This window comes from Hyperoodon ampullatus (genome assembly GCF_949752795.1).
Source record: "Hyperoodon ampullatus genome assembly, chromosome: 2".
Classification (NCBI taxonomy): domain Eukaryota; kingdom Metazoa; phylum Chordata; class Mammalia; order Artiodactyla; family Ziphiidae; genus Hyperoodon; species Hyperoodon ampullatus.
Window position 1 is genome coordinate 110,825,051 of NC_136915.1, and position 12,116 is coordinate 110,837,166.

A 12,116-nucleotide genomic window follows, 5' to 3' on the forward strand; every position below is an offset into this window, starting at 1 on the left:
TCTTTATTGATTTATTTATTAAATTGAAGTATCGTTGATTTACAGTATTGTGCTAATTACTGCTGTACAGCAAAGTGATTCAGTTATACATAACTATACTTTTTTTGATATTCTTTTCCATTATGGTTTATCATAGGATATTGAATATAGCTCTCTGTGCTGTACAGTAGGACCTTGTTGTTTATCCATTCTGTGTATAAAAGCTTACAACTGCTAACCCCCACCTCCCACTCTATCCCTCCCCCAGCCCCTCCCTCTTGGCAACCACCAGTCTGTTCTCTATGCTCAGTGACTAAGCCTTGATTACATGAGTAGATGACCTATTTTGTGCACATTTAAATTTTTGAATGGTTTTTGCTAAGCCAGTAAATGTGATTTGGGGCTAATTTTCCCATCTCTGCATAATTTGATATGTTCTGAGAATACAGAGTAACTTAGATTATTTGATGTTTTTGGATTATGCATCCCACCACTTTCCTTTATGAGGACACATATTTAAGAATTACACATACGTGTATTCATTTCTTCATCAAATATTTACTGAGTGCCTACTGTGTGCCAGGCCCTGTTCTAGAAGCTTGGCATGCATCTGTGAACAGTAGACAGAAATCTCTACCTATTTCTTTTTTATTTTTTAAATATTAATTTATTTATTTAGGCTGTGCTGGGTCTTAGTTGTGGCACATGGGACCTTTCTTGTGGCATGCAGGGGCTTTAAGTTGTGGCATGCGGGATCTGTAAGTTGCGGCATGCGGGCTCATAGTTGTGGCATGTGGGCTTCTTAGTTGTGGCGTGCGGACTCCTTAGTTGTGGCATGCGGACTCTTAGTCATGGCATGCGAACTCTTAGTTGTGGCATGCATGCAGGATCTAGTTCCCTGACCAGGGATTGAATCCAGGGCCCCTGCATTGGGAGCTCGGAGTCTTACCCACTGGACCACCAGGGAAGTCCCTCTACCTATTTCTTTATGAGGATTATTAACTGTTTATATGAGGAGGTCCTTAGAGTACATTTATTCTTCAACTTTTTGTTAACCCTGTTTTAATGATGGAAGGGAGAAGAACAAAACTAGGGATATCTGACTTCAAGAAAGGAGCTTTTGCAAAAATGATCTATTTGGTAACAAAAATGTCACTATTGCTTACATCATTTTTAGATATTTTCTTTGGAAGTGTGGTTCACACACATATCAGTCACATTGCTTTATAATCAATTCTAACTTTTTATATCTCTCCAAATTTGCTTGCTTGTTCATTCACTTTACTTACCACATTGGCTTTGAATGATTTTTAACTTTCTGAAAATAAAATCTACCCTTAAAAGCTGATAATTGCCTCTGAAGATATTTAAAACAGTGTGTTGGAGGTAATTGTAATAGCAAAAATAGGATCATGGGCCCCCTGAAGGCAGTAGCCCTCTTTTGTACATATAATTTCTGGCATCTTTATTAAAAGTAAATCTTGTTTTACAGTGACCTTGAACATATATTCTCTGTTAAGTGTGTATCAGAATATACCTAACCGGTATCAATCTGAGCCTGACTGTAGGTGATTCTGTGATTTAATTTGCAGTAAGTAGGCTTTTTTTTGTTCTTCACCCTCACCAGGTATACAATGTTTACATGGCAGGGAGGCAGTTGTGTTCTAAGCGGTACCGGGAGTTTGCCATCCTACACCAGAACCTGAAGAGAGAGTTTGCCAACTTTACATTTCCCCGACTTCCAGGGAAGTGGCCATTCTCTTTATCAGAACAGCAATTAGATGCCCGACGTCGGGGGTTGGAAGAATATCTAGAAAAAGGTAAGCCAGCCTGTTAAACTCTACTATCTTGAGTAAACATAGGGTCTAGGTATATATTGCAGCTCCTAAACTGCATAGCTAAGTTTCCTGAAGCTCAACAGTGAAAGTAAATCAGCTTTTTGGCTTAGGTGTTGAATGATCTGAGCTTTGAAGCCAAGAGTGAAATGTTCAGTACAGCAGTTAATAGCCTATTTTATTGACTCGCGAAACACTTAACAACAACAGAAAAATGCATAATTATTTTTTTGATGCATTAAGGGCCTTTATTTATTTATAGGGTTATATTTTTGCACACAGCAAACATATACAGACTCAACAACATGCTAAATTGATTTGGGAACTAGATGGGCAGTATTTAAGACATTTCTATGAAAGTGATTCTTGGTTCACTGGCATGTCCTACTTGAAAATTCCTTACTCCTCTTACACGTGTCCATGGATAGGTTTGATGAGTTGTAGGTAAGCTAACGTCCCCTTTTTCTAAGTAGGTTATAGGTAGAAATATTAAAACTTATTTGTTACCTCAGGACCTCCAAACAATACATTAGGAGTCTTTGGATGTGGACGCTGAAACATTCGTCTAGAAAGGCAGGGAGAAATGACACAGATCTCCTGAATAAGATGGTTCAGTTTGTGGCTCAGAGAAGAGACCTTGTTTTCCTACATTATAGAGTTACATAATTTGCTAGGCATGCAATAGGCTTTTCTTTAAAATACTAATTTAACAGAATAATGGTCTTATGTGGTATTTAATAATTCTGTGTCCTTGTAGAAGAACTAATTGACCTAGTTGAATTTTTTTAAAACTTTGGTAGAGAGCTTTATCCCTGAAGAAAAACCATTTCCCCCATAGAAGGTAGTTAAACTTCATCTATTTTTAGCTTTTCTCTAACATGGAATGGCCTCCTAACACAGCCTTTGGGAAATGAGAAAGAGTACAATTTTTTTTTAATAAAATGAAGTAAAATCAGCAGTGTAATTTATTATCCTCATGAGAATGTTAGGAAATTAACTCCCTTAGATTTAGATGATTACCTACCTACCTGCCTGTTTTCCTTTCCTTTCTTCTCCCTTTTTCTCTCTCTCTTTTTTTTAGTTGTAGTTGTTTTGAAGTTAAAGTTAGTGAGGTGAGAAATGAGAAGATGTGCTCAGCTTAATACTTGATTACCTACCCATTTTTTTCCAAAGTGGCTTTAAATGCTTATGATTCTCTTACTGGCCTACTCCTAGGCCAAATAGATATTTTTCTTTGTATTTTAATTTTGTGTTTATTCCCAGTTGACCTTACCCTTGCTCTATTGTCTAGCTTATTAATAGTTAACACAAGACAGCAAAGTTAGATTTACTGAACTTTTATTTCTCTTTTACAGGTAACTTCCTTTGTCTATGTTTAATATTTTTAATAAGCTACATCTTTGTACATCCTATTATTCCTCTGTTCTGGTTCATATTTATATAAATGTTTGTTGTGCCGTAAAATATCATGTGTCAGGGATGGCATACTGCCTCAGCACTGCCTGCTAATGATGATTTATACTTAAACCTTGATATGTTCTTGACTTTATATTCTTAATTTTAGGGCCTCATGCCAGATTCTGTCTTTGTTTTCTATAGTGTGCTCAATACGAGTTATTGGTGAGAGTGACATCATGCAGGAATTCCTATCAGAATCAGATGAGGTAGGTGAATACCCACTATAGTGACTATTTACCTCTTGGCTCCTTGTGGGGGAAAATAAATTAAAGGTATCGATGATGGATTGAATTGCCATAAATTCTCTAAATGACTGTTTTTTCAACTTCCTTTTGTTATGTGTCCTGCTTATCCTTCAAGACCTAGTGCTAGGTCCACCTTCTCTTTGAAGCCTTCCCTGATATTCAAGGGATACACATTGATTTTTCACTCCACCAAGAACTTCTGCAGTCAGTACACATAATTATCACCTTGTTGCTATCTCAGTCTCTAATTTTTTATACATATAGTCAGATGATCACTTTATAATTTTACTTTACTAGATCATGAGCTACCTGTAGGTAAGAGCTAAATCTTTTTTTTTCAGCTTTTTGAATATAATTGTCAAATATGAATTGTATAAAGGTGTACAACTTGATGTTTTGATATCTGTATACATTGTGAAATGATCACCATAATCAAGTTAATTAACCTATCCATCACCTCATTACCATTTCCTCCTCCCTTTTCTCTTCTTTCCTTCCTTCCTTTCTTCACTTCAGATCTACCCCCTTAGCAAATTTCAAATATGGAATATAGTATTGTTAACTATGATCACCACGCTGTACATTAGATCTTCAGAACAAGAGCTAAATCTTGATCATCTTTATATTCCCAGTGCCTTACCACAATGTCAAGCATTTTGTAGGTGCTTAATAAATATTAATTGAATAGAAGAATGACTATGTAATGCTGCTGTATTAAATAGTGTGTCATCCACTAATTATTTTATATGTATATGTTTTATTTCCTCAACTAGATTATAAGTTTCTTGCAGACAGGGCTTTTATAACAAAGTAATGCTTAGGATGGTTTTAGGCACTGAATAGTAGTTTTTTTAAAGTGGTAAATGAAGATGAACTTGTTTCTAAATAGTTGTTTCTCTGTAATAAAAATTAGAAGGTCACAAATTTGTTAGAGGAATGTGTTTTCAAAAGCAGTAAGAGAGAAGGACTTCTTTTGAATTAAGGAGGATAAGAATTGTTTACTTTTTGCTAGAAGAAAATTGGACATCAAACTAACTCAGATTCCTGAGTTTCATCAATTTTTCCTTTCAAAGGTGTCATGGTTATTTCAGGGTTCAGAAAGGAACTTAGGATACCTCTTGATCCAATCTAGCATGCCTAACCATTTAAAACCAGAGAATATTTGTTGAAACTACTGCTTTTGGTTGTTTTCTTTTCTCATTTGTGAGTTCTGAATGTTTGAAAGTAAGCCAAAAATCTTATCTGTATTTGACCTAGACTGATTCACACAAGTTTTCTGTTTTGAGATATGAACACGTTGGGTCCGACATATTTCTTTCCTCCCTGTTCATCTTAAAGGTTAACTTCTGCTGCAGCCTAAAGTCAGCTTTATGACTTGAAATGTATTGACTTATGTCTTTTTTCCCTTTTCATTGGAGCTCACTTTCTTTCTACCACAAGTTTAGGTTGTTTAGCTAGCATGTTGCAAGGAGAATGAGGATATACTGGGTCATAAATTCTTTTTTTTTTTTTAATTAATTCTTTTTCTGCCTTTTCCCCAGAACTACAATGGTGTGTCTGACGTAGAGCTGAGAGTAGCATTACCAGATGGAACAACAGTTACAGTCAGGGTTAAAAAGAACAGTACTACAGACCAAGTATATCAGGTAAATTAAACTTGAACAAGTAGGCTTGACATTGGTTGGTTTAAAACTAAGAAAGATAGATTAAATGAGTTAATACATATAAGGAGCTTGGAGTATCTGGCATGTAATAAATTTATTAAATGTTAGCTGCTGCTGTTGATATTATGATTATTAACATGGAAGTACTTTGTCCTCCTTGAAAGAAAGATACAATAAATATCCCCAGGTTATAATGGTTGTGATTAGCACCCCCTCTTTTTAATTGTAAAAGACTTTCTAATGTATGTGAAAATAGAATAGTACAGTGAAGCTCCATGTACTCATCACTCATATTTAATAATCCTCAAGATTTTGCCACATTTGTGTTATATATCCTTTTTTCCTTTTCCTTTGTTTAAATATCTTAAAGCAAATTCCATGTTTTTCGACCTGTGTATATTTCAGTATACATCTCTAAAAAATATGGATGTTCCTCTTACATAATCACAAAGCCATTATCAAACCTAAAAAATTAACTACTTCCATGGTATTAACTAATAATAAATCCATAGTCAAGTTTTCCCAATTGTCTAAAAATGATTTTTAACAGTTGGTTTGTTATAATCTGGATCTAAACAAGGTCCTTATGTCCTTAAAAAACATTTGGTTTTTATGTTTGTTTTAATATAGAGCAGTCTCTTCCCTTCCCTTCCCCAACTTTTTTCCCTTATGTTATTGTTTTATTGCAGAAATTGGGTCTGTGTCCTGTGGAATGTCCCACATTCTGAATTTATTTGTTTGCTTCTTTTGTCTATTTGTGTCATTTAGTATGTCTTTCTGTCTACTTATATTTTCTATAAATGGAATTTTTCTCTAGAGGCTTGATTAGATTCAGGTTCAGCTTTTTGATGAGAATGCTTCATAATCGGTACTATATACTTCATATTGCTTCTCAACTGGAGGAACACAATATCTGGTTATCCACTTTTAGTGATTAATCAGTAGGTTTACCTGGTAATAACCTGATGTCTCCATTGTTAAGTTCTTCACTGATCTTTTATCCAATAAGTGTATCACTGATGATTACTGTCCTAACCAGTGATTTCATTAAGGGTTGCAAAATGCTGATTTTCCAATTTTCTCATTTCTTCACATTTATTAACTAGAATTCTTCTGTAAAGAACTTTCCCTTATCAACTAAGGCTATTTAGTATCCTGAAATACAGTTTATAGGAAAAGGGGGATAAATATTTAATTCTTCCCTTTTATTGCCAATTTTTGGCATAAAGGATCAATGCCCTAGCTGATTCCAGTGATGTCCAATGAGATAATTATTTTTTTAGTATCATGTGGCTTTTTAGGTACTCAATATGATTTAATCAAGAACATATATTCTTTTTGGTGCTCACATTGTTCTGTCTTTGGTCAGTGGAATCTCCTTCACGTCTGCTTCTGTATTTTTTTGGTGCAACCCATTTGTTTATGATAACATCCTTGCTTTTTGGTACAGCAAGATGCTCTGGGCTCATCTTTGTATATTTCCTACACTAGATCTTGAATCAGTCATTTCCCCAAGGAGTCTTTCCTTTCAGTGAGGAATGGTATTTAAAGATCATGATCCGAGTGCTGGGTATAATTGTTTCTTTTAGGCCTTTTCATTGGTCTTTAATCCTGATTTGATCAAGATTTTCAAGGAGACTAGTGGGTTTCTGGATATTAGTACTTATTTCTCCTTTGTGGCAAACAAAAAATTTACCCCCCCAAATATTTACTGTATACCATGGCAAAGGATACGTACAGGATCTGAGGTATTTCAGAAATTATAAAATGGTGGATTGATTGCAAGGAAAACATTAATTTTATATAGCTTATTGATGTTTTGTTTCATTTTCAATACTTCTCTAGCAAGGCCTAATTTTTTCTTTCACTTCTCTCCTCACCCTGTTACTGAGACTTCTAGCTATAAGCCATTTTCCAAACCTTGAGAAGATTTCAGTTTCTATCTAGTGCAGTATAGAATGGTAACTTAGAACACTTACAGTCTCCAGTTTCTGCCTCACATCAGGGATGAACCTAGGTCTGATATGTGAGTAGATACGGGAAGAAGGATATAATCATATTTGGTTTACTGAGACACTAATACTCAATAATTTTCTCTTGTTTAATTAACACCTTATTTATACATTTTGGGATTGATCTTGAAAAGGAATTTTGGTACTACTAGTTTGTGTTTTTTGCTTTGTATTTTCTTGTTGTTATTTGTATGTAATTTCAATTTTCCTTTATTTGCATATAGAGTCTTTCAGTTTCTTTTTATTTATCATGTTGGGACCTTAGTTCCTAGAGAGAAGGACTGATACTTGTTTAAAATGTCTCTGTTGTCCCAACATTTTGCTATTTTCACGTGGATAAGGATGATGATAATTCTTAGGATATGGAGGTCCCCAGCATGAGACATGGATCATCTGAAAAGTAAACAAGAATAATTTGTGAAGTATGAGAAAAATTGATAAACAATGTTTTAAGCTCAAGAACCAAAGATATAGATCTTGTATGTTAACAGCCTATATATTAAATGTAGGCTGAATGTGTGAGACTAGATATTTAAGAATTTATTTTCTTTTTAAAATCTGTCATTATGTAGCACATTTTTTGTAAGTGCTATTCAAAAAGATCCTCATGATATGAAGTCCTATTTCAGAGAGCAAAGCTGATATTTAAGGAGAGACTGTTATCAGCTTTAATTGGAGGGGAGAAACTCATATTTAGAGATCATAGCTGTTTGGATCAAATAAAGGTATTTTTCTCTTTTATTTCATGCATATGTATGCATACATACAAAAAAGAGTAGCTGTGGACCATGAATTTAGTTTATATGAAACCAAGATGGCAAAACCCTTCTCTTCTCCCCGCTCCTCATGCATATACCTGTCTTTTCCCACAGCACTGTCTGATTTTGTTTTCCTGAAACTAATCTATCCTGTTTACACTTTAGGCTATTGCAGCAAAGGTTGGCATGGACAGTACGACAGTGAATTACTTTGCCTTATTTGAAGTGATCAATCATTCCTTTGGTAAGTGCCAGTGACTAATATTAAGTTTTGTTTGAGGATATTTTATCCTAATACTAAGAAATTGAAGCGCCCAAAAGCTGTCAGGTTGAAACTGTTTGCCTAGAGAAGAAGATCTTGAAGACAAGGGGCAATCGCACTAATTGGGACTGTTTCTAACAAGCAGACAGGACAGATGCCATTAAGCATAATCCCACTAAGTCTAGATACCTGATCACCCCTTTTTCCTCTGTTGTCAGTATCAGTTACTTACACCCAGCACTGAAGCAGATACTTCCATGAGATTTTTAAAAATCAGAGTTCAAAATTAATATATTCCAATGAAACAGCCTTAAAAAGAGGGGATTTTCTACTTAGCCACAGCTTGTTTTAGCGTACTTTATGGTTTTTGTAGATTTTTAAGAATAGCTTTTTGTTTTCAGGAGTTAGAAAGAAATATGTTGATTAAAAGCCTTTGCTTTTTTAAAAAAATTAATTAATTAGTTTATTTATTTTTGGCTGCGTTGGGTCTTCGTTGCTGCGCGCGGGCTTTCTCTAGTTGTGGCGAGTGGGGGCTACTCTGCGTTGCAGTGCGCGGGCTTCTCATTGCGGTGGCTTTCGTTGCAGAGCACAAGCTCTAGGCGGGCGGGCTTCAGTAGTTGTGGCTCTCGGGCTCTAGAGTGCAGGCTCAGTAGTTGTGGTGCGTGGGCTCAGTTACTCCGCAGCATGTAGGATCTTCCTGGACCAGGGCTCGAACCCGTGTCCCCTGCATTGGCAGGCGGATTCTTTTTTTTTTTTTTTAGCTAATTGGGCCTCTCATTTTTGTGGCCTCTCTCGTTGCGGAGCACAGGCTCCGGACGCGCAGGCTCAGCGGCCATGGCTCACGGGCCCAGCCGCTCCGCGGCATGTGGGATCTTCCTGGACTGGGGCACGAACCCACATCCCCTGCATCGGCAGGCAGACTCTCAACCACTGCGCCACCAGGGAAGCCCTGGCAGGCAGATTCTTAACCACCGCTCCACCAGAGAAGTCCTGCAAACCACTTTTGACACGTTTGATCAGTAACAGCACCCTCTCCATACATTGCACAAATCTTTTTTTTGCGTTTCAGTTGCGTTTTTACCTTTCTTGAAATAATAAAGCATAATATGCCGAAAATGTTGCTTTTTTCTTCCATCTTCAATATTAAAATGGCTACACAAAAATTCACCAGTTTTGATAAGTTTTTTTAAATGCATGCTGATATGATAGCTGTCACAATACAATCTGTTTCAAATGAAGTTAAAGACAACTAAGCGCTTCTGGAGCCATTTTATGGAAAAGACCAAACGAACTTTTTGGCCCACCCAGTGTTTAAGTTTGCGTAAACAGATATCCTCTTCCTAGGAAGTTTTATTGCACGGTGACAGAGATTTTCTCTTATATATTCTTTTATAAAAGCTAGGGATGGTTGCACTGAGACCACAAAGGGGAGGAAGTTGGAAGGCTTGCTTTAAATGACAGATTTCCTATGGTTTTTGGGTCTTTTCCACATCATATATGTACAGGGCTAAGGCCAGAAACAACAGATAATATTGACTGATCAGAACTTCCTCATCCCGGAAAGGGAGAGAGTTTGGTAGATTTGAGTCACCTTGCCATCCCAGGTCAAGGTAGATCAACTTTGATTCCCCCTAAAGCAGCTATCTCCCAATTGTTTATTGTCTTTCCGACTCTCTACAGTCTAACTAGGCAGATATAAATATTACAAAGGATTGCTAAGGACCCAGGACACTTGGATTCTAATCTTACCTTCTTCTCTAAGCTTTAGTTAACAAATAAAATGGGAAATATTAAATCTGTCTTTTGCTCTGTTATAAAGCCAAGTAAACATCAAGAGAAGAAAACTCTGCCTTTTTAAAGAAAAACAATATAGAAATTAAAAGTGGTAGTGTTTTATCCTGCTTGAGCATTGTTAGGAAGAGGAAGTAAGGCTACCCAGAAGTCACTTTTCACTGTGGTGAATGTCTTAGACTTGTGGGGGGATGTGGAGAGCCTTTCAGCTCTTAATGATAAAAGCTGTTCATTGAGAACTGCCACATGAGAGACTCTGAATGCACCATAACTGGGTAAGAGGGGAGGCTTGCTTTAAAGATGTTCAGTGGACATTGCTGTAACTTAACTCAATTATGGATCAGATATTTTAACTGACTTTGGAGTAGGTGACGTCTGCAGAGTCAGCATGTTAACTGAAAGGCATGTCATTCAGGTGATAGATTTCAGTTAGCTTGAGGCTCAGTTGTCCAGTCATATTAGAAGGCGTAGATTTGGCTAGACAAACTGATATTTTGTGGTCCCAAGGCAGAGCTCCTGGATGGAACTAAGCTGATGTGCTGGTTAATGATAACCTCCATTCTTGTCTGCTTTACACAGTTCATACTAGGGAACTGCCTTGTATATCTTCTCACTCTAGCTTTCTTTGCTTTGTCTTCTCTTTAGTACGTAAGCTGGCACCTAATGAATTTCCTCATAAACTCTACGTCCAGAATTACACATCAGCTGTGCCAGGCACCTGCCTAACCATTCGAAAGTGGCTTTTTACGACAGAAGAAGAAATCCTCTTAAATGACAATGACCTTGCTGTTACCTACTTCTTTCATCAGGTGGGTGAATTGATCTCCCTGGAAAGGCCTGATTTCTTTTTCTGTTTGTATGTAGTGGTCATTTGCCAATACAGTGTGAATCCTTGAGTAAGCTGTTTTGCCTCCTGGATCTTAGTTAAATTTGTAAAATGTTCTGTCCCATTTTGACAAAAGATAAGTTTAAGAAGGTGGGGGGACTTCCCTGGTGGTGCACTGGTTAAGAATCCGCCTGCCAGTGCAGGGGACACGGGTCCAAGACCTGGTCCAGGAAGATCCCACATGCTGTGGAGCAGCTTAAGCCTGTGCGCCACAACTACTGAGCCTGTGCTCTAGAGCCCACAAGCCACAAGTACTGAGCCTGCATGACACAACTACTGAAGCCCACATGCCTAGAGCCTGTGCTCTGCAACAAGAGAAGCCATCGTGATGAGAAGCCCTCACACCGCAATGAAGAGTAGCCCCCACTCACTGCAACTAGAAAAAGCCCATGCACAGCAATGAAGAGCCAATGCAGCCAAAAATAAATAAATAAAGCCATTAAAAAAAAAAAAGTTTAAGAAGGGGATATCCTGGAGTTCAAAATGTATTTATTATTATTTTTAAAAATAATAACAAATGAACATTATGGGGCTATGTTGTTTTTCAAAAAATTTTTCATCAAAATTAGACATACATAGAGCTTAAAGTATCAAATAGTTCTACACAGGTTATTATGAAAAATATTAGTTATTCCCACTCCTTTTCCTCTCATAGGCAACCACTTTCACCTCTTTTAGCTTGTTTTTTGTTGTTTGTTTTATTTCATCTTTTAAAAAAATTTTATTGAAGTATAGTTTATTTATAATGTGTTAGTTTCTGGTGTACAGCAGAGTGATTCAGTTATACATATATATTCTTTTTCATAGTCTTTTCCATTACGGTTTATTACAAGATATTGAATATAGTTCCCTGTGCTATATAGTAGGTCCTTGTTGGTTATCTATTTTATATATAGTAGTGTGTATCTACTAATCCTAAACTCTTAATTTATCCCTCCCCCAGCCCGTTTCCCCTTTGGTAACCATGAAAGTTTGTTTTTTATGTCTGTGAGTCTGTTTCTGTTTTGTAAAGAAGTTCATTTGTGTCATATTTTACATTCCACATATAAATGATATCATATGATATTTGTCTTTCTCTGACTTCACTTGGTATGATAATCTCTAGCTCCATCCATGTTGCTGCAAGTGGCATTGTTTCATTCTTTTTTATGGTTGAGCAATATTCCATTGTGTGTGTGTGTTTGTGTGTGTGTGTGTGAGAGTATGCGTATACACGCACACATACC

General features: G+C 36.6%; 1 protein-coding gene across 1 annotated transcript in view; it reads left to right on the forward strand.

The window, feature by feature from the left end:
- SNX27 (sorting nexin 27) overlaps positions 1-12,116 on the forward strand; it is a gene marked incomplete at its 5' end in the record, with an annotated part of 77,744 nt that overhangs the window by 47,914 nt on the left and 17,714 nt on the right. The window contains 5 exons of the mRNA XM_079697641.1: positions 1,607-1,799; positions 3,414-3,478; positions 5,059-5,163; positions 8,117-8,195; positions 10,650-10,813. Of these exons, the coding sequence (XP_079553767.1) occupies positions 1,607-1,799; positions 3,414-3,478; positions 5,059-5,163; positions 8,117-8,195; positions 10,650-10,813 (606 nt within the window). The remainder of the gene's footprint in view (positions 1-1,606; positions 1,800-3,413; positions 3,479-5,058; positions 5,164-8,116; positions 8,196-10,649; positions 10,814-12,116) is intronic.